At 39.5% G+C, this 18897-nt stretch overlaps 3 protein-coding genes across 9 annotated transcripts in view; 1 reads left to right on the top strand and 2 right to left on the bottom strand.

Annotated features, from left to right (window-relative positions):
- The first annotated feature begins 177 nt into the window (after positions 1-177).
- On the top strand, positions 178-9581 carry TIMM9 (translocase of inner mitochondrial membrane 9). 2 transcript variants are annotated; one of them, XM_081346307.1, is made up of 4 exons: positions 178-250; positions 2616-2679; positions 2953-3048; positions 9264-9581. In XM_081346307.1, exons 2-4 carry the CDS (start codon positions 2641-2643, stop codon positions 9396-9398), a joined length of 270 nt encoding a protein of 89 aa, XP_081202433.1. In that variant the 5' UTR covers positions 178-250; positions 2616-2640; the 3' UTR covers positions 9399-9581. The 2 variants fall into 2 exon arrangements, with proteins under 2 accessions (XP_081202433.1, XP_081202432.1); XM_081346306.1 differs by having other exon boundaries at positions 243-345.
- A 200-nt stretch (positions 9582-9781) lies between these two features.
- TOMM20L (translocase of outer mitochondrial membrane 20 like) lies at positions 9782-14018 on the bottom strand. The gene is made up of 4 exons (XM_081346296.1): positions 13360-14018; positions 11585-11666; positions 10807-10949; positions 9782-9953 (listed from the first exon to the last, which is right to left on the bottom strand). Exons 1-4 carry the CDS (start codon positions 13444-13446, stop codon positions 9909-9911), a joined length of 357 nt encoding a protein of 118 aa, XP_081202422.1. The 5' UTR covers positions 13447-14018; the 3' UTR covers positions 9782-9908.
- A 207-nt stretch (positions 14019-14225) lies between these two features.
- The window catches only part of ARID4A (AT-rich interaction domain 4A), a 67466-nt gene continuing 62794 nt past the window's right edge, over positions 14226-18897 (bottom strand). For 5 of the 6 annotated variants that reach the window (XM_081346224.1, XM_081346227.1, XM_081346226.1 and 2 more), the window contains 3 exons: positions 16534-16722; positions 15112-15155; positions 14226-14349 (listed from right to left, as the gene is read on the bottom strand). In XM_081346224.1, the coding sequence (XP_081202350.1) occupies positions 15119-15155; positions 16534-16722 (226 nt within the window). In that variant the 3' untranslated portion in view covers positions 14226-14349; positions 15112-15118. Of the gene's footprint in view, positions 14350-15073; positions 15156-16533; positions 16723-18897 lie in introns of all 6 variants that reach the window. The other variant, XM_081346225.1, reaches the window with a different exon arrangement.

The raw sequence follows: 18897 nt of genomic DNA, 5'->3' as shown, positions 1-18897 counted from the left end.
TAGAAACAATTTTCTACACCAGTGGTTCCACCACCCGCATGCCCTATCTATAGAGCTATTCCGTTCTATATATCGCTTCCTGATTTGCCGCCTTTACCAAGTGAAAGTGAGAGCAGAATCGCCTTTGTAAGCAATAGGAACGCCTAGATGAGAGGAAGGGGACATTTTACAGTGTCGCGCACATTTGGTGGTTGCTAGGTAAACCTACCTGACAGCTCCGCCATCGCTGATTCGCGTCCACCACCACGAGGTATGTAAGTGGAGGCGAACGAAAGGGAAGCACCCGTGTTGTGGGGAGTGGGTGTTTGTCGTAAGCAAAAGTGAGGAAGGAAACGAAGAATAAAAGTAAGAATTTGTAATGCGTTCGGTAGGGTTGCATTTGTTAAATATTCCAGTTGTCTGCCTTAACTAAGTCTCCCTGGAGAAAGTCAGTGGATAGTAAAGCTTTTTTTTTTTGGAATGAAGACAATCACCGGGCAGGCTTCGTTTGCTTCAATGTCTGGATGTTGGATTGCAGTGATAAAAGAGAAATTTGAGGTTGGGCTTCTGAGTTTCTCAATATGTTCTAAGCGCTACAGCGCTTCTGGGGAAAAGGAAGATGTACAAGCTTTCATCATGACCTTGACAATCCATCAAGCTGTTTCCTAGGCACTAATGAGGTCTAGGTCTCAACAATGCTCTAGAATAGATCCAGGGAGACTGGAATGTGATTACAGAATTAGTATTATAAAGACTATCAGCACTTGAATATTAAAAGTATAATTTAAATATTGCAGTAAAAAAAGAGGCGCTCAGCCCTGGTTTTGCAAAATCCTGTTGGATACACCCAAATGTCTGTCTGACATTTCTACAGGGCAGATAAATGCTTAGGGAAAGCCAAAAGTTTGATGGTATCTCATATTCCTTGAGAACGTACTGGCTGTGATATTGAATATATTTATATGTTGTTTGATTTTCACAATCTTACTTTCCTTGAATTTATTTAATTCCCCTTTACAGTTGCTTAAACATGACAAAACTATACACAAAAGGACACAGATTGTTGGGGGCAATATGCTGACTTTGTAATAATGCCGCTTGGGGCCCCCCCGAAAGCCCTAATAAGCAGGCATATACATAGAATGAAGGCTATTGCTAAGCACATTGATTTGTGCTTTAGATTGTAAGCCGCCCTGAGTCTTCGGAGAAGGGCGGGATATAAATGGGATTAAAAAAAAATGTGTGCCTAATTTGACTTGCACAATCTTATATATTTATGTCCTATTATGTTTATGAAGAAGAGAGAAGAGATGCTTCCTTAGCTTATCCATCTAACTTAGCTTATCCCTCTGCATAGCCGCTATCCATGATATCAATCCAAGCTCAGGAGGAGTGATATAGGATTTTTTTTTTCTAAGTGATTTGTGTTAGGGATAATAAAGTACATGCTGTTTCCCAGACTACTGTAGGGAACTGTTGCCTCTCAGAAAATTGGCAAAAGTGTTTCCCAGAGGAAAGAGATCCTGATTGCTTTCTAACCTCTTCTGTTGAAGACAAATAAGTATTTGCTAAGATTCAAAACAACTGAAACAGCCCATTTCAATGCCATTACCATCTTCGCCTTATGTTGGGCCTCTGAAAGAGCTGGAAGAAATTATCTTTTGATAAATATATGACTATTTTTGAGAGTATATGGGCTGACTTGTATATATTGTTCGGATGCACAAAGAATGTATATTGGAAGAATAGAAAAAATATCAGGTTCAATACTTAAAAGTTCTTATCAGGAAACATCTATGAAATAAATAGAGATTTAAAGGGATTTCTAGAGTGCAATGTATATTTTCTTTTGAGGACTAAATCCGTAAGAACATTTTATCATGTGTTATGAAGTCACTTCAGTTTGTATAACTTCAATCTTGTATGATTAAAATACTGGAGACTCAGGTTTCAATTCAGTTTATGCATTAAGCAGAAATCCAAATTGAAATATCTCTTAGAAATGGCTGGCTAGATTCTGCTGGAATATAAATATACCCAATGATGAAGGACCATCACGTCTAGATAATTGGTTCCACCAAATAGATTCTGTTACTGTAAGAAAATGTATATTAAACACTGCTGGTGGGTTAGGACACTGAGCTTGTCGATCAGAAGGTCGGCAGTTTGGTGGATCAAATCCCGAGTGCCGCGTAGCAGAGTGAGCGCCTGTTACTCGTCCCAGCTTCTGCCCACCTAGCAGTTCGAAAGCACGTAAAAATGCAAGTAGAAAAATAGGGACCACTGCGGTGGGAAGGTAACAGCGTTCCGTGCTAGTCATGCCGGCCACATGACCACGGAGACGTCCTCGGACAAGCGCTGGCTCTTCGGCTTTGAAACGGAGATGAGCACCGGCCCCTAGAGTCGGAAACGACTAGCACGCATATGCGGGGGAACCTTTACCTTTACCTTTATAAATTACAGACTGAAGAATTCACCAAGTCTTTCTTTATGAATTCTGTTTTACGGAGCAGCATTAGAATGACCAGTGGTCCTTTGTATTCTTTCTGTGCTCTTCCTCCTTAAACTCAGCAAAGTATTGAATTGGAAAATGTTTTGGAATAAACGTTGACTTAGATATCTTGCTTTCTGCATAGGTGGCAGTTGCCTCAGAATTAAAACATGGCTGGACAAATATCAGAATCAGATCAGATCAAGCAGGTAAAATACAGTTATCATTTTTTAATGTTTGTGTTTGATCCTTTTGAATGTTTGTATTACCTCATAATTTGACATTTGAATAGCCTTCCCTAGAAAGAAAGCTAAGCTTAACATCTGTAACAAATGCATTCATCAATTCAAAACAAATACATATTTGATACTACCCAAGTGCCCTTACTTTTATCGATGTTACTTCTTAATCTGTCCTTCATGTTTATTTCCTGTGAAGAATGGGCATGGTCAAGTCTGAATATCTATTTGATTTATTCACAGTTTAAGGAATTTCTTGGAACATACAACAAACTAACAGAAACCTGCTTCCTAGATTGTGTGAAAGATTTCACTAGCCGAGAAGTGAAGCCAGAAGAAGTATGTGACTTATTTTATATGTTTTGGATTGTAACCGGTAAGAAGTTAATATCAGCTAGAAAGTTGCAGTATGAGGGAAAGATAAATTATTGATAAAACATCAACAATAATCAGACTTTAATTAGAGCAATAATGTAAAAATATATCTCCTGGATCAGATTGATGATTTACTCTAATCCAATTTCCAATTCAATTCCAATTTTATGATTCAGGCAAGATAGGTATTTCTGGGGAATGGTGGTTTTGCCAACTAATTTAAAATTTGCAGGTCATATATCAGAGGGTATACAGAACATGCTACATAATTAGTTAATAGTAACAGTTTATTGATGAAAATCCATTGCATAAATTTCTCTCACAACTCCCGCAGTAAGTCAAAGCAGCAGGGAAGAAATTCCATGGAATGGAGTCACAAAGGGCTTGCTTTCATTGGGCAAGTCTTATATCTTATGACATATAAATTATAAATTATATCAATACCTCTTTCTCCTTCAGCCCTAGAGTTGCTTAGTTAAGGCATCAGCATGGAATATTGTTGTTGTTAGCTGCGAAGTCGTGTCCGACCCATCGCGACCCTATGGACAACATTCCTCCAGGCCTTCCTGTCCTCTACCATCTTCTGGAGTCCATTTAAGCTCACGCCTACTGCTTCAGTGACTCCATCCAGCCACCTCATTCTCTGTCGTCCCCTTCTTCTATTGCCCTCGATCTTTCCCAGCATTAGGCTCTTCTCCAGTGAGTCCTTCCTTCTCATTAGGTGGCCAAAGTATTTGAGTTTTAGCTTCAGGATCTGGCCTTCTAAAGAGCAGTCAGGATTGATCTCCTCTAGGACTGACCGGTTTGATCGCCTTGCAGTCCAAGGGACTCGCAGGAGTCTTCTCCAGCACCAAAGTTCAAAGGATTCAATTCTTTGGCGGTCAGCCTTTCTTATGGTCCAACTTTCACTGCCATACATTGCAACTGGGAAGACCATAGCCTTGACTATACGCACTTTTGTTGACAGGGTGATGTCTCTGCTTTTTAGTGTGCTGTCTAGATTTGCCATGGCTTTCCTCCCCAGGAGCAAGCGTCTTTTAATTTCTTGGCTACAGTCCCCATCTGCAGTGATCTTGGAGCCCAGGAAAATAAAATCTGTCACTACCTCCATTTCTTCCCCATCTATTTGCCAGGAATTGAGAGGGCCAGATGCCATGATCTTGGTTTTCTTAATGTTAAGTTTCAACCCAAGTTTTGCACTCTCCTTCTTCACCCGCAACAAGAGGCTCTTTAGTTCTTCTTCACTTTCTGCCATTAGAGTGGTATCATCTGCATATCTTAGGTTGTTGATATTTCTTCCGGCAATCTTAATTCCAACTTTTGATTCATCTAGCCCTGCCTTTCTCATGATGTGCTCTGCATATAAGTTAAATAGGCAGGGCGACAGTATACAGCCTTGCCGGACTCCTTTCCCAATTTTGAACCAATCAGTGGTTCCGTGTCCAGTTCTCACTGTTGCTTCTTGACCCGCATATAGGTTTCTCAAGAGACAAATAAGATGGTCTGGTACTCCCATCTCTTGAAGAACTTGCCACAGTTTGTTATGATCCACACAATCAAAGGCTTTAGCATAGTCAATGAAGCAGAAGTAGATGTTTTTCTGGAACTCCCTAGCTTTCTCCATGATCCAGCGTATGTTGGCAATTTGATCTCTAGTTCCTCTGCCTCTTCGAAATCCTGCCTGTACTTCTGGTAGTTCTCGATCCACATACTGCTGAAGTCTAGCTTGTAGGATTTTAAGCATGACTTTACTAGCATGAGAAATGAGTGCAATGGTGCGATAGTTTGAACATTCTTTGGCACTGCCTTTCTTTGGAATTGGAATGTAAACTGATCTTTTCCAATCCTGTGGCCACTGTTGAGTTTTCCAAATTTGCTGGCAAATTGAGTGTAGCACTTTTACTGCACTGTCTTTTAAGATTTTGAATAGCTCAGCTGGAATACTGTCACCTCCACTAGCTTTGTTGTTGCTCAGCTTTTCTAAGGCCCACTTCACTTCACATTCTAGGATGTCTGGCTCGAGGTCAGTGACCACCTCATTGTGATTATCAGGGACGTTAAGCTCATTCTTGTATAGTTCTTCTGTGTAATTTTGCCACCTCTTATTAATCTCTTCTGCCTCTGTTAGGTCCCTGCCATTTTGGTCCTTTATCATGCCCATTTTTGCATTAAACGTTCCCTTCATCTCTCCAATTTTCTTGAAAAGATCTCTGGTCCTCCCTATTCTATTGTTTTCTTCTATTTCTTTGCACTGTTCATTTAAGAAGGCATTCTTATCTCTTCTAGCTATTCTCTGGAATTCTGCATTCAATTGGGCGTATCTATGTTTTTCTCCCTTGCCTTTCGCTTCCCTCCTTTCCTCAGCTATTTGCAAAGCTTCCTCAGACAGCCATTTTGCTTTCTTGCATTTCTTTTTCTTTGGGATGGTTTTGGTTGCTACCTCTTGTACAATGTCGCGAACCTCTGTCCATAGTTCTTCAGGCACTCTGTCTATCAGATCTAATTCCTTAAATCTATTTGTCACCTCTACTGTATATTCAACAGGGATATGGTTTAATTCATACCTGAGTGGCCTAGTGCTTTTCCCTACTTTCTTCAGTTTAAGCCTAAACTTTGCAAGGAGAAGCTCATGGTCTGAGCCACAGTCAGCTCCTGGTCTTGTTTTTACTGACTGTATAGAGCTTCTCCATCTTTGGCTGCAGAGCATATAGTCAATCTGATTTCTGTGTTGACCGTCTGGTGATGTCCATGTGTAGAGCCGTCTCTTGGGTTGTTGGAAAAGAGTGTTTGCTATGACCATCGTATTCTCTTGACAAAATTCTATCAGCCTGTGCCCTGCTTCATTTTGTACTCCAAGGCCAAACTTGCCTGTTATTCCAGTTATCTTTTGGCTTCCTACTTTAGCATTCCAATCCCCCATGATGATAAGGACATCATTTTTTGGTGTTAGTTCTATAAGGTGCTGTAGGGCTTCGTAGAACCGGTCAATTTCATCCTCTTCAGCACTGGTGGTTGGGGCATAGACTTGGACTACTGTGATATTGAATGGTTTGCCTTGGATTCGAACTGAGATCATTCTGTCATTTTGAGGATTGTATCCCAGTATTGCTTTTCCTACTCTTTTATTGACTATGAAGGCTACTCCATTTCTTCTGAGGGATTCTTGTCCGCAGTAGTATACCTGATGGTCATCTGAATTAAATTCACCCATTCCTGTCCATTTTAGTTCGCTGATACCTAAGATGTCGATGTTCAGTCTTGTCATCTCTTGTTTGACCACGTCCAGCTTTCCTTGATTCATGGATCTTACATTCCAGGTTCCTATGGAGAAAAAATGTTTACAGCATCGGACTTTCCTTTCACCACCAGACACATCCACAGCTGAGCGTCCTTTCGGCTTTGGCCCAGTCGCTTCATTCTTTCTGGCGCTACTAGTACTAGCCCTCTGCTCTTCCCCAGTAGCATATTGGACGCCTTCCGACCTGAGGGGCTCATCTTCCAGCGTCATATCGTTTTGCCTTTTGGTACTGTCCATAGGGTTTTCATGGCAAAGATACTGGAGTGGGTTGCCATTTCCTTCTCCAGTGGATCACGTTTTGTCAGAACTCTCGGCTATGACCTGTCCGTCTTGGGTGGCCCTGCACGGCATAGCTCATAGCTTCATTGAATTACGCAAGCCCCTTCGCCACGACAAGGCAGTAATCCATGAAGGAGTATGGAATATTACATATTAGGAATCTAGCAGGTACTGAGCACCAAAGACAAAGTGGGAAGTAATTTCATATAGTCCTTGACTTAGGACCATTTGTTTCACGATTAAAGTTATAATGGCTTCAGGGTGTTTTTCGGTCCGTTTAAAGCTAGCTATCATAAAACATGATCACGATTGTAGTGTGGATGCTGGTAACCTGTTCTTATGACCAATTTCCAAATGTCGTACCATCACATAATCACTATTTGCTATCTTCTCTGCTGGCTTCCCCAGAAAATCAATGAGGAATCTGGCAGGGAATGTTGCAAGCAGCTGCTGTCTGCCAAGAAGACTCATCTCTGAGAGCTGGCTGAAAGAACTGCCTACCAAGGGGAGCTGAACTCCCTTACTGTGATTTTCACAGCCTCCTGTTCCCTTCCCACATATAAAAGAGAGCTGATATCCTCCTACAGTGTGCAGAAATGGAACTTAAATCCTGGTGATTTAAACTCCATTTCTGTGCTCCACAGAAGGAGTTTTCCATGGAGGAAGAGCTAAGACCTGACATCATTCAGTGGGTAGCTTTTTCAGATGCCTCCTTCTAGAGATGAGAGGGATCCAAAATACAAATAGAGAGTGAAGAGGCAGTGCATTAAGCTGAGGGATTGCCTCAGGCAGGAGTGGGAGGCCCTGGGAGGACCAATGCAGGTACCACACTAGTGTCTCTTCACTGATGTCTCTACTTGGATTTTGGCAGGGAGGATTTTCAGCTCTTAAGCAGAGAGAAAGCGCAGTCAGGAAAGGAGCACAGGGTGCCTTGGGAGGAGATGGGAGGGTGTACATGAGTATCTTTCTCACTCGGGCTGAAATCCTGCTTGGATTTTGGCAGGGAGAATTTCAGCTCCTGAGTGGAGATTCCTAGGATCTCCCCCTCCCTCCAAGGCACCATGAACTCCTTGCCTGGGACTTTTTGTGCAAACACTTTTTATTTATTTTTATCCCACCTTTATTATTTTTACAAATAAGGTGGTGAACATATCTGGCACACCTTCTTCCTATTTTCCCCACAACAACAACAACCCTGTGAGGTGAATGGGGCTGAGGGAATGACTGGCCCAAGATCACCCAACTGGCTTTCATGACTAAAGCAGAAGTAGAACTCATGGTTTCCTGCTTTCTATCCTGGTATCTTACCCACTGGACCAACTGCTTTCTCTTAATGAACACAACCAAGAGTGCTGGGAATGTAGTCACAGGATGTCTCATTTAACAAGTGCTTCATTCATTGACCAAGATTTATTTATTTATTTATTTATTTATTTATTTATTTATTTATTTATTTATTCTGGTCCTAATTGTGGTTTTTAAGTGAGGACTACCTCTGCTTAATAGTTAGAATGGGAAGTTTGTTGTCTTACAAGTTGTAAGAGTAAATAAGAACAACTCACTTGACTAAGCATCCCATTCTAGATAGTAATTGAAAAGTTGGGTCAAACTCAGGATAGATGGTGTGCTGCCAATGAATATAGCTATTTAGGTGTCAACAGATGAAATCTACTGTAAAGGTAAAATACTATTTTTGTAAGATAGATCTTTTTTTCTGTCCTCTGTATTTTCTTGTATCCCCCACCTCCCTTTCCAAATTACTAGAAGTGTGTTTAACATAGTTGGCTCTGTTTAATGGGGATCAGCAAAGTTAGAAATCTTCCATTATTAGTGAAAATTTTCCCCCTCTTAATTTGCATTCTATTTCTGTTAAAATAAATTGACTTCCTTGTTAATATAGATTATTACCCCAGGAATTTTCAAGTTCTTTTGTTACAATCATACAAGCTAAGCAGTTGTCATTATATCCAGCAGCAAACACACACTATCTAGAATTGAAGAGAACAATTACTTTAAATTTTGGAATTGTTTTTCCTCACTGCAAAAATGTCATAATCCAATCTGGTAGTAACAGAGATAGACATAGTGACCTGTCCAAATCTCCCATTTATTTTGGTATTAGAATATTTTTTTTTAAAAAAAAATGATATATGCAATTACTTTCTATTAAGATAAAAACTAAAAGTTCAAAATTCTTGATAATAACATAGCTGGTCATTTGTCATTTATAATTTGTCACTAGAAATGGAGGAAAATCATTACTAGAGACCAATATCTTAGTATTTTAAAATTAAGAGATTCTAATGCCTGAAATTTTCATAATTTGATTTGAAAACACTGATAGCTTTATCATTATAGCAAGCTCAAAAGGAAATTATTGAGCAAGTTCTGGGTACTTGCCTCTGCTTATATCTAACATTTTATGATGTTTTTAATGTAGTTTCTATAGATGTTTAAATGCAGTATCACATGCCCTAGAATGAGAGTTTATGAAAAGTAGTGAATGTGTATATGCGTTTAAAAGTATAAGAGCATTTTAAAATACTTTGCATATTAAAAAACTGAATAACAAGTAGGTTCCTCCTGTTTTTTCCTTATACAGATAACTTGTTCAGAACACTGTTTACAGAAGTATTTAAAAATGACACAGAGGATATCTATGAGATTTCAGGAGTATCATATACAGCAAAACGAAGCATTGGCTGCCAAAGCAGGACTTCTCAGCCAGCCCCGCTAGAAAATAGCAGATTGTCCACACGGAGTGCCAGCATTACCTACACTACATTGTGAGGATGCCTGGTGTCTAGTACTATTCTAGCAACTACCACCAGCTCAAAATGGGATTGCTTAAAGAATGATTCAGTTGTGTCAAATAATCTGATCTACAGTTGGGATTGAACAGCCATGGAGTTTATGGAGCTTTTTTCCAAGATTGTCTTTTACTGTATGCAGGAATAATGTTCATTCCATCTTTTCTGGAAAGATGGGTTGGTTCTACATGTTAATAGGTTAGAAGTAAGAAACAAAAACACATTTTATTTTTTATTGTTTCTAATACGGTGATTATTCATTTTAAAAGAAAAATGTGTTGTCCAAAATTGTATGTAAAAATATCTAAAACAAGCTTTATTTTTTATTTAATCAAAGTAAAAGAGATAAAAATTACTGTTGCTTTTGAGGAGTTTTTTGAAATTATCAATGGTCATTAGGTACTCTCTTAACAAAAGCCTTGTGTGATGCTGCATTCTCACTCATCTCCAGCATTCTGCTGGCTCACAGCGGTCTCAAATCGCTAATAAATGGGAAGAAATAGAGTAATAATGCACTTATTTAACTTTTTGATTTTCTAAAAACAATATTTTAAGAAGATATTTATATTTTTAGATAACAAATTTTACTTCCCCTGGATGCTTCCAGGTCTTATTTTAACTTACTTAAAGATAATACTTTCAATGGTCTAGGCCAGGGAGTAGTTTAGAAGCATATGAAGTTCAAGAATAAAAAAGTTAATAATTATGGACCAGCTTAGCAACTTGAACGGTAGATCATTGGAAACAATGTGGTTTAGTTGATATAAAATGCTACCCACCAGGTTAACATGTGATTCTTGCATTCACATACTATACCTATGCAAATATACCGTATTGCTCTGTTTAATGGGATGCACTGGTTCATACAGCATAAAATATTAGCTCAATTTTCACTTTATATACACAGTCCCATTTTTGTTTGTTGTGTGAGCCTGGTGATTGTGAGAGGGGGTATTAATTTAAGTGAAATTAAATTTACTGCTATATTTTAAAACCATTTAAAAAATTTAATTCATCTTTTGCACAGAAAATGAAACAGCATTGAAATCTTGCTACTCTACAAAAAATAGGCCTGAATGAATTTTCTTTTTCTAGGGAAAAAGCCAAGACTTTATGCTGATGAATAAAAATACCTTCTTGTTGAATTCTTTTTTGAAAAGCTTAGCTGCTACTTGGGTATTGATTTTGGAATTAATGAATTCTAAATTCTGCAGATTATTTTAGGGCCCTTTATGAGCCATGAATATAAAATGCTGTTTTACGTTTGAATAGCAGAGATTTTGAAAATGATTCTACTGCATTCATTAATGTTTAAAAAGTTTAAAATTTACCTACTTGAATAGTATATGGAATACTGCGCACAAGCATTTCAAATACTTGGGGAGGTAGAGTTTGCTCCAAGACTTGTATTAGCTGGTTTGGCTGTGCACACACAGAAATGGCATTGATGAGGTGATCAATGCTCTTCTTCTGCTCTCCTGTAATGAATTCATATTCCTAAAATTTAATCCATCATTCTTAAAACCTGTTCAATCATTTATATTACATCCACCTTCAATTTGAATTCTGTATCTAACTCTAAACATTGATTTAACCTGCTGTCTACCATGCTGCAATGTCATAAAATTGTAGTCCTAACTGCTGCAGCAAAGGAAGCAAAGGTGAATAAAATTGCCAGCCATTTCTGTCTGCAGCCTTTACCTTAAAAGTAAGTAGAAAGAAAAAGAAAACTCCTTGCAAGTGCATTCTGTGCAACCATTACAGTTTTGCAGTTTCTACCCTAGTCCCTTAACCACTACATCAAATTGGCTCCAAATGTTGCTGGACTTATTTTCAACAGCACCAGGAAGCATAGCCAATGCTGAGTGTCAGTGGGAAACAGTTTAATAAAAGGTCTCAGATTCCCATGCCTGAACTAGCTTTCACACTTTGCTTTTACCGTCCAGCACTGTGGAGAAACATCAAATAAAATAATACCACCTTTATTCATCACTTAATTTTCAGAAGCAGAAACATTCAATGCAGTTCCTTACATGTTCCCAAACCATGCTTCATTAAAATGGGTACTTTTACTGTTTTCAAAGTTAAACATTTATATCTCTGTCAACTTTACCTTTTGTCAACCAAAGTTCCCCTAGCTGTATCTCCTGCAGAAAGAACTCTTGTACTTCTTCAGATTCTTTTAGTTTGCGTAACTAAGGGGTTTTAGGTTTAAAAAAAAAAGAAATGGAAATCTGTGAATTAATCTGAGTTGATGACAGTTTTTTTAAAAAAATAATAATCTAAAATTAAGTTTCCAGTTGTGGAAATAGATCATGTGAAGGCTTTACAATTACAATTTATGAAGAGGCCCATTGGTTCCAGACAAGCATCAGCTTCTATGCATATTTCATGACTACAGGTAGTCCTTGACCTACAATCATTCATTTAGTGACTGAAGTTCAAATGGCACTGAAAAAGGTGACTTCTGACCATTTTTCACACTGATCGCTGCGGCATCCCCATGGTCACATGATCAAAATTCAGACACTTGGCAACTGGCATGTATTTATAACAGTAGCAAAGTCCTGGCATCATGTGATCAGCTTTTGTGACCTGACAAGCAAAGTCAATGGGGAAGCCAGATTCACTTAACAATCGTGTTACTAACTTAACAACTGCAGTGATTTACTTAACAGCTGAGGCAAGATACGATGTAAAATGGAGCAAAATCGGCTTAACTTTCTTGCTTAGTAACAGAAATTTTGGGCTCAATTGTGGTTGTAAATTGAGGACTACCTGACTGGCATTTAAAGGGCATTTTATTATTGTTATATTATTGTTTCCATAACTATACCAGTATTTTTACATTTAGCAGTAGAACTCTAAATACTTAAAACTGAAAGATCTATAGTCAAAAATGCTCATGTAGTTCCAATACAGGACACATTAGATCATAGATGTGGAGCTGAATATACAGTCATGGCCGAAATTGTTGGCACCCCAGAAATTTTTCCAGAAAATCAAGTATTTCTCAGAGAAAAGTATTGCAGGAACACATGTTTTGCTATACACAGGTTTATTCCCTTTGTGTGTATTGGAACACAACAAAAAAAGGGAGGAAAAAAAGCAAATTGGACATAATGTCAAACAAAACTCCAAAAATGGGCCGGACAAAATTATTGGCACCCTTTCAAAATTCTGGGTAAACAAGATTGTTTCAAGCATGTCATGCTCCTTTAAACTCACCTGGGGCAAGTAACAGGTGTGGGCAATATAAAAATCACACCTGAAAGCAGATAAAAAGGAGAGAAGTTCACTTAGTCTTTGCATTGTGTGTCTGTGTGTGCCACGGTAAATGTGGACAACAGAAAGAGAAGAGAACTGTCTGAGGACTTGAGAACCAAAATTGTGGACAAATATCAACAATCTCAAGGTTACAAGTCCATCTCCAGAGATCTAGATTTGCCTTTGTCCACAGTGCGCAACATTATCAAGAAGTTTGCAACCCATGGCACTGTAGCGAATCTCCCTGGTCGTGGACAGAAGAGAAAATTTGATGAAAGGTTGCAACGCAGGATAGTCCGGATGGTGGATAAGCAGCCCCAAACAAGTTCCAAAGGAATGCAAGCTGTCCTATAGGCTCAGGGAGCATCAGTGTCAGCGCAAACTATCCGTCGACATTTAAATGAAACGCTATAGCAGGAGACCCAGGAGGACCCCACTGCTGACACAGAGACATAAAAAAGCAAGATTACAGTTTGCCAAAATGTACTTGAGTAAGCCAAAATCCTGGGAAAACGTCTTGTGGACAGATGAGACCAAGATAGAGCTTTTTGGTAAAGCACATCATTCTACTGTTTACCGAAAGCGAAATGAGGCCTACAAAGAAAAGAACACAGTACCTACAGTGAAATATGGTGGAGGTTCAATGATGTTTTGGGGTTGTTTTGCTGCCTCTGGCTCTGGGTGCCTTGAATGTGTGCAAGGCATCATGAAATCTGAGGATTACCAAAGGATTTTGGGTCGCACTGTAGAGCCCAGTGTCAGAAAGCTGGGTTTGCATCCGAGATCTTGGGTCTTCCAGCAGGACAATGACCCCAAACATACGTCAAAAAGCACCCAGAAATGGATGGCAAGAAAGCGCTGGAGAGTTCTGAAGTGGGCAGCAATAAATCCAGATCTGAATCCCATTGAACACCTGTGGAGAGATCTTAAAATTGCTGTTGGGAAAAGGCGCCCTTCCAATAAGAGAGACCTGGAGCAGTTTGCAAAGGAAGAGTGGTCCAAAATTCCGGGTGAGAGGTGTAAGAAGCTTATTGATGGTTATAGGAAGCGACTGATTTCAGTTATTTTTTCCAAAGGGTGTGCAACCAAATATTAAGTTAAGGGTGCCAATAATTTTGTCTGGCCCATTTTTGGAGTTTTGTTTGACATTATGTCCAATTTGCTTTTTTTCCTCCCTTTTTTTGTTGTGTTCCGATACACACAAAGGGAATAAACCTGTGTATAGCAAAACATGTGGTCCTGCAATACTTTTCTGTGAGAAATACTTGATTTTCTGGAAAAATTTCTGGGGTGCCAACAATTTCGGCCATGACTGTATATCCTTTCCCAGTTTCTCTTATTTATACCTTTCAGTGCCAAATACCTCCTGAAAGTAATTTGGGCTGAAGATATCATTGGGTTCAAAAACAACTGGCAAACTAAAGCAGTTGTTTTAACATAGACATGATATGGGAACTCCTAAAAATGTTACTTGCCAGCTAGGCAGCTATATTACTAATTCAGGGCCAGCCGCAATTTCTGAACTGCACCCTCGTCAGCATGCCAGCTGTGAAGGATATTGGTATCTGTAGTTCTGCAACATCTGGATAATTTTCCATCTGGATTGAGAGACTAAGACAGAACGGATATTAATTTTGAATAGAGGGAATCACAGCTAACCTGATATTCATTAATTGCATGTAATTAATATCTATGTCATCCTCAAGGAAAACTAACTTAATCCAGTGTATGTTAATTCTATTATCTATCTATCTATCTATCTATCTATCTATCTATCTATCTATCTATCTATCTATCTATCTATCTATCTATCTATCTATCTATCTACAGTATCTTATTTCTAAATTGTCCATCCTTAGGATCACGTTTATCATTCCTTGTTTTGCCTCCGGTTTAAATATGGAAGACAGTATTTAAATTACCTCCAAGCTATGCCAATATTCTTAAAATTTTACTAAAATTCTATGAAATAAACTCAGAACCCATATATTTAAAAATGTTTACTGCCAACAGTTCTGGGCTTCTGACATTTTAAAATACTACTCCAATTTTAAAAAGGCTAGGCTAAGTCCAATTCTCCACATCAACTACGTTAAAGTCAGGAAAGAGAGCTAAAAGTATAATTTTTGCATAAATTCAATAATGGATGTTTAGGGATCAAAATCAGCTCTGTTCCAGCAGTCACTCAGCCTCTACTTAGAAGGTTCTTAATCTATTGTTGCCTTTTTGAATTGGACTAGAAATAAGAGTTGAGTTCTGACATTTAATTATGGCGTCTATTGCAATATTCATGTGGAGCTTAAATATTAGTCTTTGTGTTTTAAGACTAGGCTACCCAAGAAATCTGCACAATTTCCAAAGGTTATTTTTCACCTCTGCTTCATATTCTTTTGCTTTTTTCTGTTCTTTTCTTCTTTCTGTAAGAGTAATATGATATATTTAGTAACTACTTTTTATAGCTTAGAGCTATGAAAATATTTAAATAAATTAACATCCCTGTTTCTTTCCTTACTACTATTCTCCTACAAAGGTTAGATTTTCCATTCTAGATAAATATATTTCCCTAAATAAAGAAATAACTAAGTAGGAAGCTCGTGTGATAGAAAAAAAAATCTGACCTTGGAACCTGCGTAAAATTAGACTTATTAAAATTGCGAGGAAGTTTGATTAAGAATCTCCCAATTTTTCTCTTTGGGACTGGGCAGTGCAGTGTTGGCCTGGAGTTCCTTTTACCACAGCCCGTTTCAACTGGTGTTGATAGGAAGTAAGAGTCCAGCCCATGGCTGACCCTTTGTAGGGTGCCCAGGACTCGGTACTCTCTCTGAGGATTTATCCGAAGCATCTATAGATTGGTCTAATTGGGCTGTTTTTTGTTTTGTGAACTACTAGCCATTGTGAGTGTGAGGATAATGGGCTGTGTGAGTAATGACCCAAGGACTCAGTTATTGCTTTATGTCTCAACAGAAGCAAGATGTCCTGATTTTCCAATGACATAACTATTATTTTTATATGGTATATAACGGGGACAGGGGCTGCTATGGAATCACTGCCATGTGGGAAAGACAAAGGAAGTAGAGAAAGAGGAAGCTTTCAGAACTGAAGAAGCTTCTTGAATGAGAAGCGAAACGTCTTCAAGAAAAAAATGAAGGAAGTCCAATTGCCTTTTGAAAAAGTACGTTTGGGACAACCACGACCTGGATGACTGAGAATCTCCATATAGACCAGGGGTCGGCAACCTCGACTCTTTTATGACTCGTGGACCTCAACTCCCAGAATTCCTGAGCCAGCACAGCTGGCTCAGGAATTCTGGGAGTTGAAGTCCACGAGTCATAAAAGAGCCGAGGTTGCCTACCCCTGATATAGACAGAAAGGGGAGGAGTTCAGTTTATAGCGCTAATTTCACCTTTTTCTTCACTCACCCACTGGAGGGGCTCAACCATAGTTCAGCTCTCGCTCTCTTTCTCTCTCTCTCTCTCTCTCCCCCCCATCTCTCTCTCCCCTTCCAGAGACGTGAAGCTGCCTCCATCGTCCCCAGCCTGCACTGCCCTCCAAATCATCGGCCCTGCTTTTGCAGAGCACCGGATTGGGGCAATTAGGGCCAGGCTGGTAGGAAACGTCTGGTTCCTCCAGCTTAAAAGAGCCTGCCAAAGGACGCGGGTTCCCTGCCCCTTTTCGGACAACCCGGACGTTTTCTCTCCCTCGCCATTCCTAGCAAGGGCATGCCCGGCCACGCCTTCTCTCCTAAGGCGGGGAAAAGACTGCAGGGGCGGCCGCTCTCCCTCCCATGGGACTTACTTTCTCTCAGTCTCCGTTTGAAGTCTGCGGCGTTCCGCCGTTTTCGGTCGAAGTAGACGCAATAGCCGAGCAAAGCCAGGCCACAGGCGCCCGCCAGCAGCCACAGCAGGGCGCTCCGCGACCAGCATGCCATGGCTGGGCAGACCGCTCCCGCCGTTGCGTCCTTTTTTCCCTGATCGCTGGAGCGGTCTGAGGAAAGAAGGGAGGGAGGGAGGCTTCGGCGACGCTTCTAAATGCAGAACTGCCTCGCCCGGCCTTCCCTCTTTCCACGAAGCAGCTTCTGGGCTGCGATCACAGATAGCTCTACCGCTGGTTGACAAGGAGAGCTTCGTTAGGAGCAATATAGCAATAAAAAGGATCTCTTTAACCCACCCACCCCCAAAACCCGCAGCCCCGGTCTACGAAAGCGAGGGTAGAAAGAAGCCCATTAATATGTGTGACTCTTCCCCCAACTCCGGTCCGGGGAGGATAGTGAACTTTTACAAACTGCGCTTGCCGACTACAAAGTCGGTTTTTATTCCTTATGTTCGCTTAGGACTTAGTGGACGGGTTTTCTCCCTTGATTTCTCTTAGCAAGAATCCTTAGCTTGTCCAATGGCATTTTAGGACCGTAATCTTGTGGCTCCCGTCCCCCTTTCCTCGATCGTGTCAAACCTAGGCGGGTTTTTTCTTTCTTTCTAGGCTATCACCTGCACAACGTGAGTTTCAACTGCCTTAAGGGAATAATCAGCTTTTAATTGATCCTGTAATAACTGACTGGTTTTTTATCCCAGAGTGGAGTTTGTAAACTTGTTTCATCTGGGTTAATTTAAAGTTTGAAGGTCAGAAACAGGACAAAGGCCACTAGCTTGGCAGAAAATAGGCAGCAATAATAGAAAACTTACCATGTTGAAACCAAGACTGATCTAAATGGATTCTGTGCACCCACTTAACAAATTTTAAATTTATGCGTTTACAAGCCAAAGTCTTTGTTGTCTTTGTTGTCTTATCAGGAATTATGTGAGCAATTCAGTTCACAACACAGAATTCCTGAACAAGAGCCCCTTCTTAGCTACCTAACTGAAATAAATCTAGATATTTGTTCTTTTACCATGCTGGTGGGCTTTTATTGTAGTAGCTGATTTAACAAAAACAAACCCCTTCATATATAAAGAGAATTAGGAAAATATGATACCAAATTAAAAAATGGTGATAGAGCAGAGCTAAAAAATTTATAAACAAAACTTTAAAAGAATATAATCAGATTGCTCAACAGTCTATTTAAACATTCTCTTCATTTAAAAAAAACCTAATTCAAATGCTAACTGCCTATACTTGCCAACAATCCATTGGTGCAAGGAGAGTCATTTTTATCACTCTTGCATGCAAGTTCACAATTGTAGATGTTGATAAATTATTGATACTTGGATATACTGATAGCAAAAGAGAATGTGTCTTAATTAAAAATGATAATTTAAAATCATGTGAAATAACTCCATGAATTTAATTGTCAAGAAAGGTAAATAGGATTTCAGAGGTTTTAGGAGCTGTTGTATATTTAAAACTTTTCAAGAGCTTATTCACACTCTAAAAAGACTGCACAGGGGAAACATGCATTCACAAAATGACTGTCAAGATTGGTGTGCCAGTCTGTTTCATTCATTCATATGCAGTAAACTGGTGGGATTCCCTCTTGCCATGCTTTCTGTGGCTTTCATAATGATCCTTACTTTAGCTTAGTGTGGTCTTTTTTCTGGGAAGACGGATATTTATCTTCTGCGCTAGTTTTTTAAGAATCCCTTTGTAGCTTTGAGGTTTTTATAGACATAAGCAATTCAAATTGAACAGGTACTAGCAGAAATAAGGAGGTCTTGCCAATACCTGTCTGACCCTCATCTTAGTAAACTGAAGATGGATACACACAATATTGTGAAATTATAGCTGTCAGTTCTTTAGTAGGTGCTGGCCTTTACATGCATCAAATTCTTCCCAAGAACCTAGGATATCATAATGCACAGGTGTCAAACTCGCCATGTGATGTGACATGTGACTTTTTTTGCATTGCCTTAGCTGGGGTGGGTGTGGCCTCTGTATGATGCAACTGGCCCGCAGGCCAGCAGTTTGACGCTCCTGTCATAATGTATCGGCACAGTATATGTGGGGATTGAAGTAGTGTGGCCGTTTGTATTGAAATTTTGTCAATGCGTTGATTTTGTAAGTGCTGTCCAAGATTTTTTGGTATGGCACCCAGTGTGCTGATAACCACTGGGACCCCCATGGCTGGTTTATGCCATTTTTAAATTTTCTGATCTTGTCCAATTTTTTATCTTTTTATCTTCTGGTACTGCCACATTAATTATTCACTTTCTTCTTTCCAACCAGTTA

The sequence above is a fragment of the Vipera berus genome, assembly GCF_964194415.1.
Source record: "Vipera berus genome assembly, chromosome: 1".
Classification (NCBI taxonomy): Eukaryota; Metazoa; Chordata; class Lepidosauria; order Squamata; family Viperidae; genus Vipera; species Vipera berus.
This window is presented reverse-complemented; position numbering and strand designations above follow the sequence as displayed.